This window comes from Pipistrellus hanaki, assembly GCF_964339955.1.
Source record: "Pipistrellus hanaki genome assembly, chromosome: 3".
Lineage (NCBI taxonomy): Eukaryota > Metazoa > Chordata > Mammalia > Chiroptera > Vespertilionidae > Pipistrellus > Pipistrellus hanaki.
This window is the reverse complement of record NC_140505.1, coordinates 160,974,619-160,992,337: the sequence shown is the minus strand read 5'-3', so window position 1 is coordinate 160,992,337 and position 17,719 is coordinate 160,974,619. Positions and strand designations below refer to the sequence as shown.

Below are 17,719 nucleotides of genomic sequence, written 5' to 3'. Positions count from 1 at the left end.
CTGTTCCACTCTTGTGAGAATGCCATTTGAAGAAAAACACTCAGTCAAGCCTAGTGTATGAGATATTCTAGTTCTAAATTATTTGAATTTTTCCAAAGGAAAAGATAAAGTTTGAGTATGAATAGTAAGGGACAACATTGAAAAGTGAATAACCTAGTTGGACTAAACTCTAGAGGAGTATACTCTATTAATAAAGATTTTTAAAGAAATAATTTGTAAAATGATTATCAATTTAAATTTACTTGGTTAGATTTCTGTGTCTAAATTTGAAGGAAAAATATTTAGAATGCCATAGTTTTGTAATCATACCCAAAACAAGGAAATGCATTAATTATATTAAAATTTGTGTTAACAAATGTGCCTTAAACAAAGTATTAAGGGATGTTGTTTTAAAGTCACCTCCTGCCTTCCTTTTTATTTTTCTTTGTTCTAATTATTATATTCATGTATGTTGTGATTACATTTGAGAATAAATTTCTTTCTTTTTTTTTAAGAAATATGGCCTGTGTATGTGGAACTGACCAACGAAAAGATATATGGCTGTGATTTTATTGTCAGTGCTACAGGAGTTACGCCAAATATAGAACCTTTTCTCTGTGGCAACAATGTAAGGTGAAATTTTTGGTCCCACTACACATATTTTTTTTTCTACTACACATATTTTTATTTTTTTTATTTTTGGGGGTTTTATTTTTAATTTAATAAATGTTTATTGTTCAGATTATTACAGTTATTCCTCTTTTTCCCCCCATAGCTCCCCTCCACCAGGTTCCTACCCTACCCTCTGCTCTTACCTCTCCCCCACTGTCCTCATCCGTAGGTGTACTCTTTTTGTCCAGTCTCTTTTCCCGCAACCCCCACTCTCCTTTCCCCCAAGAATTGTCAGTCCACTCCTTTTCTATGCCCCTGATTCTATTATATTCACCAGTTAATATTGTTCATCAGATTTTTTATTCACTTGTTGATAGATACATATTTGTTTTTCATAATTTTTATCCTTATCTTTTTCTTCTTCCTCTTCTTAAAGAATACTTTCCAGTATTTCATATTATTCTGGTTTGGTGGTGATGAACTTTAGATTTTTCTTATCTGTGAAGCTATTTATCTGCCCTTAAATTCTGAATGATAGCTTTGCTGGGTAATCTTGGTTGTAGATTCTTGCTATTCATCACTTTGAATATTTCTTGGCACTTCCTTCTGGCCTGCATAGTTTTTTTTGAGAAATCAGCTGACAATCATATAGGTGCTCTCTTGTAGATAACTGTTTTTCTCTTGCTGCTTGTAAGATTCTCTCTTTGTGTTTTGCTCTTGAAATTTTAATTATGATATGTCTTGGTGTGGTCCTTTTTGGATTCCTTTCGTTTGGGGTCCTGTGTGCTTCCTGGACTTATAAGCCTATTTCTTTCATCAGGTGGGAGAAGTTTTCTGTCATTATTTCTTCAAATAGGTTTTCAGTATCTTGCTCTCTCTCTTCTGGGACCCCCATAATTCTGTTGTTGGTATGCTTGAAGTTGTCCCACAGGCTTTTTACACTGTCTTCAACTTTTTGGTTTCTTTTTCCTTTTTGCTTTTCCGGATAAGTGTTTTTTGCTTCTTTGTATTCCAAATCCTTGACTTGGTTCTTGCAATCCTCTAGTCTGCTTTTAAGTCTCTGTATAATATTTTTTCTTTCAGTCAGTGTATGCTTAATTTCTAGTTGATCCTTTTTCATATCCTTGAGGGTCTCATTAAATTTATCGGCCTTTTCTAGGAAATTCTTGAAAAACCTTATAACCATGGTTTTGAACTCTATATCCCGTCTTTTGCTTTCTTTCATTTCCTTCATTTGTGGCCTGCTTTTTTGTCTCCACATTTTGGCTGCTTCCCTGAGTTCTTGGAGTGGCTTTGTATGCTAGGTGTTCTAGCAGGGCCTAGTGGTTCAGTTTCCCCAGTTACCTTAGGTGGACACTCTTAGTGTGCCCCTTTGTGGGCTGGGTGCAGTCTTGTTGTAGTTAAGCCTAGATTGTTGTTAATATCACTAAGGGGAGTTGACCTCCATGCCAATTGGCTGTGAGGATCAGCTGTGTCTCTGCTGAAAGAGTTTCTGTGCTCAGCTTGGATGGGGTGGAGTCTCAGGGCTGAGCAGACAGCCATGGTTTCCCATCAGCCCCGCCCTACGAGGCCCCTGTCTCAGTGTCCCATAGCAATGGCTGCATGAACCTCTCAGAGAAGGCTGCCCTCAAGCTTCGCCCATTGCCAGATAGTCAATCCAGTTTCTCCCCAAATGAGTCTGATACCCAAAGTCTCACCTGGAACTGGATTTCAGTGCAGTTGGGAGGTTTTGTTTTCCTTCGAAACGAGACAGCTAGCCATGTGCTTGCTGCCTGCCCTTTCTGTGTGCCACAAGTAAGCCAGCTGCATATTCAGCCGCTCGCCCTTTCCACACCTCTGTCCTCCGCAGCTCCTCTGGGTCTCAGTGTCCTTTTATCTTTCCTTCTAGTTGTAGAATTTCCACTCAGCTAGCTTTCTGGTGGTTCTGGATGATGTCTGCTCTGTCTTCCATTTGCAGTTTTGAAATTGTTGTGCAAGGCAGCAGTATAGGTATTTACCTATGTCACCATCTTGTTTTCTGTCTACACATATTTTTAAAGTATTAATTATTCATTAATCTCGAGCCTACAACCGGGCATGTGCCCTGACTAGAAATCAAACCATGACCTCCTGGTTCTTCGATCATTGCTCAACCACTGAGCCACAATGTTCTTAAGCAGTTAACATTCCAGTATAGGTGTCATTATTGATGTGACATAATGCATAACTTATTTATTTAAATATTGGTAAGAGACTGATACCTCATGAATTCTTAAAAGTGCTATTTTGAAAAAACTCTTACAATTTTGTTCTTTTAGCATTTGAACCTTAGAAAAACTGAGGAATATTCTTATGAGTATGTTAGTTGCATGGTTATTGGGTATTTTTTATGTTGAAATTCTCAGAATTTTATGAGTTTGTGTCTTATGAGGAATTTGATTCTCTGGAAACTCAGCTTAGTTGCCTAAACTTTCAGCTATTTTTCACTCTCTCTTTAAAGATCAGCTAACCATGATGTAAAAATTTTACTTGTTCTTTTATTGTAAATGAAGTCATGATTCGTTTTTCTTACCATTTATGCTTATGAGGAACATTGTTTAGTTTGATTTAGGAGAAGACGGTGGCCTGAGAGTGGATGATCATATGCACACATCCCTTCCTGATATCTATGCTGCAGGCGACATCTGTACTGCTTCCTGGCAACCCAGCCCGTTCTGGCAGCAGGTAAACCGCATACAAGATTATGTTTTTTCAGATACTTCCTGTGAAAAAAAATCCAACTTTCTGGTTTTCCAGATTTTCTACTTTAAGTAGGATGCTATCAGAGAGTTTTTTATGACATTAAAAAAAAAATCAGAATGTTTCCCTTTTGGTGAGTTGTAATTGCAGTGATAGAATAAACTGAGATATCTTTCCCTTTAAAAAGTCATGTGCTGTTACTTTTTCATTCTCAGATGCTTATCAGCACTATCCAATAGAACTGTCTATGACAACGAAAATGTTCTGTACTTCCGCATTGTCCAGTCAGGTAGCCACTAACCACAGGTGTCGGTTGAGCACTTGAAATGTGGCTAATATGATTGAAGAACTGAATTTTTCTCACTTTTAGTTAAATAGTTACATATGGCTAGTGGCCACCATATTGTACAGCACAACTTTATACTAAAAAAAAATGAAGTTACAGAGATTATAAGCCATATAAATAAAGCATGCTGTTCCTGATGACCCTGTTCTGTCCTGTGGGAATTACTACTGAAAACAATGTTCCTATAGCGAACAGCTTTGCTCAGCTGTTAGCCTAACTGCTGCTTCCAGCTGGCTCTAGACTTCCTCCTGTCCTCACGTGTTATTGCCTACTTCCAAAAATACCAGAGGAAGATACTCAGTGGTTATAGGTGTGGTTGTCCTAGGAGCAGTAGAGAAGGTAGATATTAGAAATAAAAGAACCCAGTTAATGCCTATCTTGGTGAAAGACTAGCTCTACAAGTAGTGATATTATTCATTCAGATTAACTATGGAGTGTGAAGTATTGGAAGAGCTAGATGTTTTTCAAGAGGCAGCTTCATTGGTTTGTGTGTTGTTCTTTATGTACAGCAGATATAACATCAGTGATAAGAGAGCTTCTAAAATGCTTCAAACTAGCTTGTTTTCAGTTTTCTCTAGTCATCATATGTCATTTATGTGGCATATCTGTCACAAACTCTCAAGTAGGAATTGGAGTTTGGGGATTTAAAAAACAACAACATTTAAAACCCTTTAGGATAATTGTGCATCATTAGAGGAAAGAAATACCCCAAAATCAATCTCTTGTTGAGTAAATCTTAATAGATCCCATCTCTTAATTTGCAGAAGCAGTAAGTACATTAGTAATTGTTCTACATAGTCCGAGATGCAAACTTAAGGGACTTTGAAGCAGGAATATATCAACTAGATAATAGTCCAGCAGGGTAATATTGTAGGCCACTGCCTTTAGCCATCCTCTAGTTTTATTGTGCTCAGTTTACTCTGCTTCTTTACCAGAGACTGCCTCTTACTTCATTAAGCCTAACTTGTTTACATGGAGGAGACTGAATTAAAAAAAAAAAGTCACTACTATCAGAAATCCTTGAAGCTTATATCCATGATTGTGGTATTTTTACATACAAAAAGACAGCATTAGTTACACATAGGGGTATAAGGGTACTACTAATTGCTTATTATAGGCTAACCTGTTTAATTTTCCCAATAGCCAAGGAGGAGGTGGTGTATGTTTATATTTCAAGTGAAGAAACTGAGGCTCAGAAAAATTAAATAGGTAGAGGAGTTGATATGCAAATCTACTGACTTCCAAGGTCAGTATTCTGTTATACTAGAGAACCCCAAAGCTTTGTAGAAATTCAGTAAAAACAGAATACAGAAGAAATTAATACTGATGTAGAGAATTTTAAATGACTTCCCAGAATCAGTTGCTGAAATCCGAAATGATGTCTCGGGGTTAGGCACCAAGTGATAAATCTGGCCACTGAGGTTAAATTGAAGGGTAGGCCTTAGTGATCACCACCAAGATGAGGGTTAGGAGAAGGAACACATTTTTCAGTAATAATTTGACATCTCTATTAATGCTGATGAGGAATTTATTCTCAAGTGGAGACTGGTTAAAATGTTATCATCTGGTGTAACCTGAAATATATTTTTAAATAGAATCTTTGTTGAAAAGTAAAGGTTGGTGTCATCTTTAATTTTTGAAGCAGTAATTTAGGAAGAATTATCATATACCAAAATCAAATGCCAATCAGTGTGGATTGGTGATTGCTTCTATGGCAAAGATGATCCAACCAAATATCTAACCAATTTAACTGATCTAGACCTAATGAATCTCAAGGACTGTCAAACATTGAACATCATTAAGGAATGTTACATGGTTAAGTGATGACATTTTTCAAGTAATGATAATGAAAAACTATACTGCATTACATTCTTCATTTCAGATGAGGCTGTGGACCCAGGCTAGACAGATGGGATGGTACGCAGCAAAGTGCATGGCTGCAGCTAGTTTAGGAGACTCCATTGACATGGATTTCAGCTTCGAACTTTTTGCTCACGTAACAAAGTTTTTTAATTATAAGGTAAGATACATAAGCCAATTAGTGCCTTTTTCTGCTTGTTAGTAACTGATTATAATCATCAAATTTTCTTACTTGAATACAAGTTCATATGGTTTTAATCATTTTACCAGAAAAATGAAATATTTTCTTATTTTATGCAAATCAGTACTTAGTATTATTGCTGATCTTAATTCCTAATTATCTGATAATCGTTACCTCCCTTCCCACTATATTGTTTTACACTTAATAGGGAGTGTTTCCTGGGGGTGTATTTCTAATTTTTATTTGAGATTATTTCTTTGTGCAGAAAACTAATAGCTGTCATACTCAAGAGTGAGCCGTTATTTTCCATACATAATCTTACTTAATCCTCTCTACATTAGTCTGAGGCTAGTTTTCGTTCCTAATTTACTGATAAAGAGAAACATACACAAATAAACACATACACAGGGTTCAGTGAGATTAAATAATTTGCTAAGCAAGATCTAATTCAGTTCCTTATTTAATCTTTAAATCATGACTCCAGGCTAATGTGGTCCATATTCTACATATTTGTATATTCCGTAAGTAGATATTTTAATCCTCACCCGAGGATATGTTTTTTAAATTAATTTTAGAGGAAGTGGGGGAGAGAGAGAGAATGAGAGAGAAACATCAATAGATTGCTCCCGTACATGCCAACTGCAGATCTAATCCACAACCTAGGTATGTGCCCAGTCTGGGAAATGAACCCACAACCTTCTGATGTATTGTGGTGTACAGGACACCACTCCAGTCAACTGAGCCACCCAGCCAGGGCTTCACTAGATATTGTTAATGTCCAGGTAGATTGTATGGCATTATCGTCTGTAGAATAAATGCATACCATTCAGACGTTTGGGGTTTTTTGGAAGCTGCTCCAGCTTTTAGCTGTAAATTTTTGGAACAGATTTTTCTGCTGGCCATTCTGGCATAACACAAAATAATTGCCTATTATGTCTCCTTTTAGGCACCCCACTAGAATAACTCTGTCCCTACATGTATATTTATAGGTTGTATTGCTGGGAAAATACAATGCACAGAGCTTGGGTTCAGATCATGAATTAATGCTGAGATGTACCAAAGGACAAGAATACATCAAAGTCGTCATGCAGAATGGACGAATGATGGGAGCTGTCTTAATTGGTGAAACTAATTTAGAAGAAACATTTGAAAACTTGATATTAAACCAGATGAATCTTTCATCATATGGAGAAGATCTACTAGATCCAAACATTGATATAGAAGATTATTTTGACTAAAAAGAGCATTTCAAGAACCACATAGTTCCAAATAAGACAAGATGTCAAGTCAATGATGTGAAGGAATCCACTGATTTAATGGTGACCACATTGAAGTTAAAAATACAGAAGTGATAATGACGTTAGTGAAAAAGTATTTAAAAATAAAATTCTAAAGATGAAATCAAGTTTGGATAACTTACATGTATATTTTTTTCTAACACAAAACGCCTCTCATGACCACTTATGTAAGAATTTTCAAGTTACTCATTTATGTGCTTTAAACTTAAGACACATTCACTTGTGATTTAGTTTTGGAGCTAGGTTGGTTTACAAAGGGCCATTCTTTATGAAATGTCAAAATAGGGCTATGGTTTCAAGTTTAGTTTTATTTTACTTAAATAGAGACATAGCCATCTTACTAATATTAGTATTGATACCTGATTTTTCTGTGGATTCTACATCTGTTATAATGTGAGAGTACTCACTTTTTGTGATGAGCCTATGTAAAACTCTCAGTACAATAACATTGCTATCAAAAGATAGTTATGTAAAAAAAAAAATTACAAGGCATCAAGAGCTTAAGATAGTTATGTGAACTTATTCTCTTAAGTATTTTACTTTTAAAGGGTTTTACATTAAAAATTTATTTCCCCCTCATTTCACACTGTAATTGTATGCAGTTCATGCTCTTAAATTTTCAAAAGTTCTCAAATTCTCAAGTCAATACTTTAGAGAAGTTCTTAAAATACTGCTTCATGTATATAAAGTATAAATGAGAGTGTCTTAAAATTTAAGCTTCTTGTTAACTACAAAAATAATGGTGTACGCATGCATAAAACTTCTTTTCTTGGAAAATTTAGAAACATTCATCAATTTTTCTTTTTTTAGTCCCTGTATTCTTAGAATCAGATTGCTGAAGTTTGTTTGCAGATTTCTTCTGGAAGTTGCCCGAATTTCTTCCTTCCTTCTTTTTATCAGATCCCTCAGAATCACCACTTTGAGATGATTCAATCTACAAAACAATAACAAACACTGGTAAAAATTCAGTTATCTCATGAGATTCATAATCTCAATAGTCCTTCTATATCAGTTAGTTCTTGAAATGTGTCCTGAGACACAATTGTATATGGCATGCTTTTGCAGGCTTGATAGTACTTAGATTATAACTGCCTTTCAACTCTGTCACAGAGACAGACTTCACAACCAACATTGATCTCATGAGAGCAGGGTGTATTACAAAATTAGACATTAAAAAGGAGTTGTCACATTTCAGAGGTTAGAAATTCCTCTAAACTAAAAAGTTAGTCTAAATTCTCCCACTTAATGTCTTCCATATCCTGATTCTAAATCACTGACTTATCTTTTATGTTCAACTCAACCTAGGAGAGTACTAATTAAAGAAAAGCATCCCATAGGCTTTAATGTATTTTTTAAATATTTGAAAATAGTTACCGTGAAATAGGTCTGCGTGGACTTCTTTACTTGCATAGTAATAACATGTGCCTCGTTGTTCAGAAGATTAGCTTTAGGTCCTGTTTTCAAATAGGAAATGGTAGCGTACGCTGTAAAACTGTAGTCTTCTCTGCAGAAGATAAAGACCGCCAGTCAGAGAGGTTTTGAGGAGTTACAGGAAATATAAAAATAACCATACGTGCAATAATTCTAAGTCATATATTTATATGAAACAATGAGAATTACACTATAAAAATACAATTTATAGGAAGTACTTTCACTTTATGCTTTTTTTTTGACACCAATTATAGTTGGAATTTAAGTACATTTTGTATAGTGTTCAACATTCATATGAAGCAACCACAAAACCATTTATTTCGAGGCAATTATAAAAATGAGAAATAACCATAAAGACATTTAAAAATTTTGTGGAAGAAAATACTTTATTTTCCCATTTTTGATTCTTATGATTGAATAAGTCGTCATTCTTATGGTACTAGTTTTAGACATTTTACTATTTTATTTCTTCTTAAGTTTAACATATCTCCTATTTATGGTTCTACTGAGATATAACTAATGCCTATAAAGTCTGTTTCCTTATTTTTAAAATTAAGATAGAATGTCTAGTCTCATCTCTCCATGTTGCTAAGGTTAAATGAGGTAATAAAAATGATAACATGTAAAGTATTCTATAATTATCATTATTGTTATATATATCCAAATTTGAGTTTTTCTTAAAAGTAATCTTTTTGGAAAAATATATACTTATTCCATGAATAAAAAAAAATAAAGGTAGCCCAGCTGGCATGGCTCAATAGTTGAGCGTTGACCTATGAACCAGGAAGTTTCAGGGCACATGCCCTGGTTACAGCCTCAACCCCCAGTCGGGGGCCTGCAGGAGGCAGCCGATCAATTATTGTCTCCTCACCTCATTCATGCTTCTATCTCTCCCCCATCCTCCATGAAATCAATAAAAACATTTAAAAATAAATAAACCCGTGTACTGTTTTTTAAAAAAAATTATAAAAGACAACATGAAAAGACAAGAAGTGGGTTGGTGTATACTTAAGATACTGCTGTAGAAGAAAGTGCGCAATAATCTTCTCCAGGTCTTCCCGAGGAAGCGTGGGAGGAACAACGCCTGCTACTCTCAATTTCGCTGCTCCCTTTCCCATCCAAGAATCAATCAGTTTCAGTGGAGTGAGCTTTTCATTCATTTCCTCTGCCTGCTGCAGGATTTTGATTAGATCTCTGCAGTAGGCTGTTACATTCTTTCTTTCAAATGCTATAATGAAAGAGACATGGTTACAGACAATGGGGATTTAGAAATTAGGGCAAAGATAGTCTATTCCAAGTGGTTAAACTGGTTTCAAAACAAGTTATTGTGAGCCACCCTACACATTGGTTTATTAATGTGTTCTGAATTAAAACTAGGCTATTCCCCAAGTCTGGCACTAACCTAAGTTGTAAATTCTTTAAAACACTGAAAGAAAATAAGTTATATCAGAAGGCCTTTGGGTATGCTCTGGAACCAAAGAGTGTTTACCAGACACGATGATGCAGATACTAAGAGGTGTTCATAGGAGAATCAATCTATTCTGCATATTTACCTGATGTGTGCTCTTAAGCAATTTCCTGAAAACTAGTATTGCTTCACAGCTAGTCTGATACAGAGACAAGAATGTCCTGAACAGATATCCCCAATTATTGATACTAGTACTCTGTTTTATATATCAGACTCATTAATTTGGTCAGCAACACATGCTCTAATAATCTTAAAACAAGTAAGTTGCTCTAGTTGTAAATGAAAAAACAGTGGACCTTCATCCACCAAGGCATTAGAACTCAGTAAGGAACTGGTTAGTCCAGCTCTTAAAATACAACGCCCAAACACAGAATGAAAGTTAAAATACAGTTCTAAAACTATTTTCCTAGTCAGTTACTATCAAGTACTAGAGATTATCATGAGATTAGCCTTTTCTTATATAAATAGCATTTCTATTCAGACGATTTATTTATTTCACATGCCTTCAGTAATAGCAACATAAAATATATGCACACAATATTTGCCTTTGTTTCAAAACTATATTGTTACTTTTCAATCTGGCAAATTTTATTCACACCTTGTTTAATCTTTTAAATCAATTTTTAGATCAAATACTGCGCTCATGTAGTCTTACTCATCTATAATAAAAGTGTAATATGGTAATTAGGACGGATGACCTTCCGGATGAAGCAGTGGCTGCAAGGGCCGAGGCAGCCACAACGGCTATGAGGGCAAGCCGCTTGCACAAATTTTGTGCATCAGGTCTCTGGTATATGTATATTCGCCTATAAAGGTTTAAAAAACAACTCACAAATGTCTTTACAGCAATTATCACACATTTTGTTGCATGCTTCTGAGTTCCATACTTCATCAAAATGTTGAGCTATCAATACACGGCGACATCTGCCAACACATTGAGAGACACAAATTAAGTGATCTAATAATGTTTTAAAGATCCCTATTTCAAAATACAGGATTATATCTTGTACTGGGAGCCCTGCACACAAATCCATGTGCCAGTAGCTCTCTGCCACCGTCCTGCAGCTCTCTGCCCACTGTCCCATCCTCCTTACCGCCCCACCCCCCTCATAGTTTGCTGCCCTGCCTCCTGTAACTCTCTGCCTCCCACAGCTCTCCCCTGCCTACTTGTAGTTCGATACCTCACCCTCCTGCAGATCCCTGATCTGGTCATTATGCCTCATGGTATAATGGATAATTAGCATATTCTCTTATTATATAAGTTCCCTATTGCTGCCATATCATTATCACAAACTCAGTGTCTTAAGACAACATATTTATTATGTTACATTTCGATAGGTTGGAAGTCTGATGTGGATCTTGCTGGGTTAAAATCAAGGTGTAAGCAGGGCTGTGTTTCTTCTGGAGACACTAGAGGACAGAATCTGTTTTGTTTTTTTGCCTTTTCCAGTTTTTATAAAGACTGCCTGCATTCATTGGCTTGTGGCCTCCTTTCGTTCATCTTAAGGACAAGCACACTGGGTTGACTCTTCACATCGCATCACTCTGACCCTTTCACCCTCTCTGCCTCCTTCCAAATGTAAGGACCTTTGTGATTATACTGAGCCCACCCAAATAATCCAAATTAATCTCCCTATTTCAGGGTCATCTAATTAGCAACCCTAATTCCATTTGTAACCTTAATTCCCTTTGGCCACATAAGGTAATATACTCACAGGTTGCTGAGATTTGAATGTAGACATATCTGTGGGACTTTGCCCACCACATATAATTTTTTCCATACATACTTGATAAACATAGCTTTTAAGAAGTTGCCTGAGATTCATTTTGAGATTCAATATTTTACTATTAAAAACATCTTCCTGATAGCAGTTTCTTGTACTTTATAGTATCCACTTGAGTCTAAACCCCAAAATATGCTTCATGGGGATCTACTGGACATCTAAGAAAAATGTTCTTTTTCTCATTTCTTTAACTAGATTATTGTAGCATCTATAGGAAAGAAATATACCATTTTTTTTGTCACTGTCTGGTTACTGCTTATATAAAAATTTTGAGTCATTTTTATATGATGGGTAATAAGAGTACAAAGATGACTAAGACAGAAAAGCCATCAGGGAGCTATATGGTCTTATTAAATCTACCCTAAATAGATTTAAACTTATTTCTTAAGGAGAAACTGGACCCTGCTCTCAATGATTTCATCAATCCATCAGCTGGAAGGATGGTTGGTGCTCAACTCTCAAAACTCCTCTTATACACCTGAACGTAATTATTAAATCATACAGCTACACACCAGTGCTGGGCGGGGGGGGGGGGGGGGCGGGGACTTGAACTCACTATCTCTATCAGACTTTTCAGTAAGACAGCATTTTGGAGAATTATCGAGAGAGAGAGAGAGAGAGAGAGAGGGAGAGAGAGAGAGAGAGGGAGGGAGAGAATCTTTTCTTGGATTAAGGCACATCTTGCAGGTTCATGTACTTGTTCTTACACTTCATACACCGGCTTTTACATGTTTGCACTTGATGGTTTACCAATGTATTTACTGACTTTCCTAAGTACTCAAAGGAACATCATATACTTTCACATTGTGATTTGTCTTTAACTGACAAAAGTTATGAAAAGACATGTGGCTTACTTGCTTATGTTTTGACAGTATGACACCATCTCATAAAGCTTTTGTTGCCCCACATTTTCCATCACCACCATTGAACTGATTCTGAATATGTCTCCAAAGCCATAATACAAAATGCAATCCGCTTTCGTGTCATCTCTACCTGTAGTAGGGAAGATCTTGGGATTGCGTAATTACTTTAAAAATTCAAAGCAAGCAAAAATAATACATGCAAAATCAGCCGGCTGTGCTTCATTGTCTAAGTATAAAGCATATATAAATTTCAGACAAAAAAGTGTAAGTTAATTTGTAACAACTGTCCTCAAATTTTTTTAAATGACTAGAAGACTTACTAACATTCAGCTTTATTAATTTAAAAATGTGTCCAGCTCTGGCTGGGTGGCTCAGTAGGCTAGAACATCACCCTGTACCCCAAAAGGTTGTGGGTTCGATCCCTGCCATGGCGTATATAGGAGGCAACCCATCTATGTTTCTCTCTCACATCGATGTTTCTCTCCCCCTTCTTCTCTCTATAAAATTAATGAAAATGTATCCTCGAGTGAGAATTAAAAAATAATGTGTCCATAAGTAATCCGGATACTTAAGTTACAGAGTTGAATCCACTAATTAAAAACTCAGGAGGCAAAGATATCAAATTATATCAAATTATCTTAGCAAACAGAAGAAACAATTTATAACACTCTAATAGAACATACATAAGTAAAATTTCTCCATAGGCAAATAAGTATAAAACTGTGAAAAAGTCTTATTATTCCAAAAATAGTAGCCGATAAAGATTAAAAATACAGAATTATTAAACCACTTACAGTGTGTGTTCTGAAAAAGCTTTTTTAAAAATGACTCCTGGATTTGAGCTATACATACCTGCACGACCACTCTCTTGGTAATAATTTTCCATAGATTTACTCATTGAATGATGAATAACAAATCTCACATCTGGCTTATCAATTCCCATACCGAATGCAACCGTTGCCACTACTACCTAAAATGTTTTAACATTTCATATGTTAATTAAGTCAAGTGAAAACACTCTTAAAGGTGAATTAGATTTCTATTGGAGACATATACCTAACCTGAATTTCATTGGCTGACCACCTTCTGTGAACTGTGGTCTTATCTTCTGGTTCCATATTGGCATGGTATGCACCTGCACGAATTCCCAATTTCTGTAAACTAACTGTAACTTGCTCAGAGTCCTTCTGAGAAAAGCAATAAATGATTCCTGTACGAAAATATGTCCAATTGTTAGATTTATAAGTATAGCATATTCCTGGAAGAGCGTTTTTAACACTCAAGATAGCGATTAATACAGGGGACAGTAATTTATGAAAAATGTCAAGGCCCTGACACATATTGATTTTTTGGTATAATTCACGATTTGATCACGAGCAGACATGCGCCCTAAGCCATAGGTGGTGGGTCTCATTGCCCCTTTCCTCTCTCCAACTAGAGTGTTTCTCAAACTGATGCCTCATAGCTCCTTAAGAGGTTAGCAAGTGTCTGGGAAAAAAGTTCCCGGTGCAAATGAGTTTGGGGAGCAATGCACTGAACTAAGTTAGTTTCTCTGTTTGTTTGTAGGGCTGGTCAAAGCAGATACACCCCGTGACTCTCAGGAGAGATAAATGGCTAGTTGCAGCCTTTTTCAAACTTATTTAACCCTGGAACTCCCTTTACCTGGGGTACCCATTCCTATCTCCTAAAAATCTATAGAGCAGTTTTGAAATGCTGCTTTTATACAAACTCTTTGCTTCAGTAATACTTGCCTGTTCATTAATCCTGAAACACAGTTATACATACTCTGAACTCCATCTATACTTAACTCATTCAATATGTTCTATTTATTTCTTTAATATGTCCTTTACTATAAAGGACTACATTTTACATCCCAGAGATCATCAGTGGTTACTTCTGTCTTATACACAGTGGATCCTTACTGACTACGGGCTATTGAAAGTTAATATTTATGACATTAGATCCATTCCTTAAAACAATTAAGTGTAAATAAGCAAAAATAAATCAGACAGTTAGCAAATGCCACATACAGTTTCTAAGATGGCCAAGCAAATTAATTTTACCATAACATGTTCAAGCACCTTCTGCCATGCATTACCATAATATTTTTTGGTGCTAATCATTTATTAGTATATCAGTGTAATATTAATTACTTTTTTGAAAGTTCTCTCTGTCTACAAAATTGGTTTGTTATTTTATTACCTGATTGCCCTTTGTATCTCCCATTAATGACCTTTACAATATCCTCAATAAAATCTTCAGTGTTTGAAGGCTTTTGACGAACCTAAAAAAAGCTAACTTATTAAAAAGTAACTTAATGAGAACCACCCAAGTAGTCACTTACTGACATCTTTCACGTGATTCTTTCATGAACACTGTGTTTTTTCCTATTATTCTTTCACTCACCCATCGGCCTCACCCCACCACCTCCTCCTAACCTCTTCTTCATCCTTATTTTTTAATTTCCCAGAGATAAGGAGGCACAGAGCAGTGAATAACTTGTAAAGATGGAGACTATTTTCTGGTGCTACTTTTGTAAAAACATAAACCATGAAATAACTATTCAATGAAAACTCAGAAAAATATTGTCTATTCTTAAAATAATTAAAAAAGAAAGAAAAAACAATTGTTAGGTTATTTAACTTTCAAAGTTATATATCAAATATAATCTAAATTTTATTATTAGCAAATCTTGAATGTCATACTAATCTTGAATAGCATACTAATTTTGTATTATTTCATAATTAATTTTAATAGGATATCATTAGGATCCTTGGTGTCAATCTACGCTCTTTTCCCAACCTTGCACAAGAAAAAAAAATGTACATAAATTTAACAAGGCAGCATCTTCTACTTAAACTAATAAAGAATATGCAGCACAATAGATATCAGAAGAAGGCATAATTGACGAATCTTATAATTAGTACCTCCTGATTTTAAACGTAGTTAACTGTTACTCAGGTAAATACTGGTAAGCATAATGAAAAGGTAACCTCTCTACCACAACCCTTCACAGAAGTTACGTACCTCATAGTAAAGATTTGGCCGGTTAAAAGAAGCCGTAAAAGTAAAACACTTCTCAACACACAGTATTTTTTGAGCATCCTTCAGAACATGACTGGTTGCGGTCGCAGTCAGCCCAATCAGTGCTGTGTTCGGGAACTGGCGCTTTAAGATACCAAGTGCCTTATAATCTGGAAAAAAGAAAACACAAAGTGGCCCTCTTTCTGTTTTTTAAGGATTAGAGTAAATTAAGCCTCTTAACATGATGGCGATAATCAAGGATTGCTGTGATTTGATTTCCATAGCTAGCTATCTCAGTAAATCTGCAGTTGCAGCCTACTCTTTTTGAATAGGCAGGCTTTCTTATACTTTTAGTTGATTCTTTGAAAACACTGTTCTTGGCCACGGGTGGGAATTCTCTGTTGAAGAGAGGAAATACCTACCATTTCTAGTAAGCTAGAAATGTTCATACCTGGGATTTGAGAGGCAGTGGGAGTAGCCACGGTGTTTGAGTCTATTACAACTGACAAGAGATAAAAGAGGCCATCAGCCTAAACCCTCCTATCACCAGAAGCATCCATGAGTGGCAAGTTCAGAACAGAAAAAGCTTGGTGAGGGCACTGCTTTTTATATAACCTATTTCAGGGGACCCCGTCTGGGCTCATATTTGTCATATACATCTACATTGCTAGATAAGTTGTCCTTAAATACGTAAAATATTTGGAAAGAAGTGAAAAAGAAATTGCTAAAGGCTAAGGTAGAGGACTATGAAACTACAGAGGAGAAAGTAACCATTTGAGAAGTTGTGAAGGCTTCCAGAAGACATTGAACTGGGTCTTGAAGATTAAGCAGAGTTCCTAGGAAGGGAGGAGGAAGACATCAGGCAGAGGAAACAGCACACACACTGCAGACACACTGGCATGAAATTACTCGAGAAGTTGCAATAACAGCAAGCAGTTCAGTGGGGCTAAATCACAGGGTGTTATGATATTTGGATCTATTGCCAAGGCCAGTAAGTAGGGAACTATATTCCTCTGTGGTTGAGTGTTAGAACTGAAAGCTTTCCGTCTAAAACCAGGAACAAGGCAAATATGCCCACTTCCTCCACTTTTATTCAACACTAGAAGCCCAGTGCATGAAATTCATGCCAGAGTAGGCCTTCCTTCCCCTGGCTGCCCGCACCAGCTCCCCTCTGGCACCCGGGACCCAGAATTCCCTTGCAGCCTCAGCTTTGTTCAGAAGGATGTCCAGTCTAATTAGCATATTACACTTCTATTATTATAGATAGTACTGGAAGTCCTAACCAGAGCAATTAGGCAAGATAAAGAAAAGGCGTCCAAATTAGAACACAAATAGAAATATATACTATACTCATGGATCGACAATTAATATTGTCAAAATGTCAATAATACTGTAGGAGAGCTACAAAGTCAATGCAATCCCTTATCGAAATACCAAGGGCATTTTCCACAATACTTAGAACAAATAATCCTAAAATTTATTTGGAACAACAAAAGACCCTCAGTAGTGAAAGCAATCTTGAGAAAGAAGAACAAAGTTGGAAGTATCACACTTATGAATTTCAAACTGCACTACCAAGCTATAATAAAACAGTACAATTTATTCTGTAGAGTAGTCTGGTTAAGATAGTAGGGCTCTTAGTAGAAAGGACAGTATATACTGCCTGAAGCACTTAAATCAAATTTAAAAAAAAAATACCTGTGCTTCCAATATTTCTGAAAGTAGAGAATTATCTTCAGGCTATGAGTCTACTATCCTTGGGGAAGTAGAAGAAAAAGTGAAGACAGATCAAAACCAAAGAGAACACTAATATTTAAGGAGATGGCAAAGGAAGAAGAATGAAGGAGGTAAGAATGAAAAAGAACAAAATAAAAAAAGTAACATATTAACCGAAAGAAAAGAAAGTGGTAAGATGAGAGGTGAACAGTATAAAATGCTATTGCAGTTCAATGGGAAGAGGAATAAAGATGAGACCACTGGATTTAGCCAGTGGGAAGGAGGGTCACTGGTGACCTCTGAGTAGAGTGGAGAAGGAGGAAGTGTGATTAAATAAACTCAGGAACCCAGGGGTCCATATGAGTGTGAAAGTAGGTTCAAAAGGAAAAGAGGTTGAAATCATAAAGCAGGATTTTTTAATTTAAGATATTTTTACATA

At 36.0% G+C, this 17,719-nt stretch overlaps 2 protein-coding genes across 6 annotated transcripts in view; one reads left to right on the top strand and one right to left on the bottom strand.

The window, feature by feature from the left end:
* PYROXD1 (pyridine nucleotide-disulphide oxidoreductase domain 1) overlaps positions 1 to 7,083 on the top strand; it is a 19,580-nt gene extending 12,497 nt beyond the window's left edge. The window contains exons 9-12 of the mRNA XM_084877244.1: positions 495 to 607; positions 3,172 to 3,294; positions 5,538 to 5,675; positions 6,686 to 7,083. Coding sequence (XP_084733370.1) covers positions 495 to 607; positions 3,172 to 3,294; positions 5,538 to 5,675; positions 6,686 to 6,934 — 623 coding nt within the window. The 3' untranslated portion in view covers positions 6,935 to 7,083. The remainder of the gene's footprint in view (positions 1 to 494; positions 608 to 3,171; positions 3,295 to 5,537; positions 5,676 to 6,685) is intronic.
* The window catches only part of RECQL (RecQ like helicase), a gene marked incomplete at its 5' end in the record, with an annotated part of 25,368 nt that continues 14,641 nt past the window's right edge, over positions 6,993 to 17,719 (bottom strand). For all 5 annotated transcript variants that reach the window (XM_084877225.1, XM_084877226.1, XM_084877227.1 and 2 more), the window contains 9 exons: positions 6,993 to 7,928; positions 8,369 to 8,498; positions 9,434 to 9,653; positions 10,726 to 10,817; positions 12,532 to 12,670; positions 13,393 to 13,510; positions 13,602 to 13,750; positions 14,743 to 14,824; positions 15,568 to 15,734. In XM_084877225.1, coding sequence (XP_084733351.1) covers positions 7,773 to 7,928; positions 8,369 to 8,498; positions 9,434 to 9,653; positions 10,726 to 10,817; positions 12,532 to 12,670; positions 13,393 to 13,510; positions 13,602 to 13,750; positions 14,743 to 14,824; positions 15,568 to 15,734 — 1,253 coding nt within the window. In that variant the 3' untranslated portion in view covers positions 6,993 to 7,772. The remainder of the gene's footprint in view (positions 7,929 to 8,368; positions 8,499 to 9,433; positions 9,654 to 10,725; positions 10,818 to 12,531; positions 12,671 to 13,392; positions 13,511 to 13,601; positions 13,751 to 14,742; positions 14,825 to 15,567; positions 15,735 to 17,719) is intronic.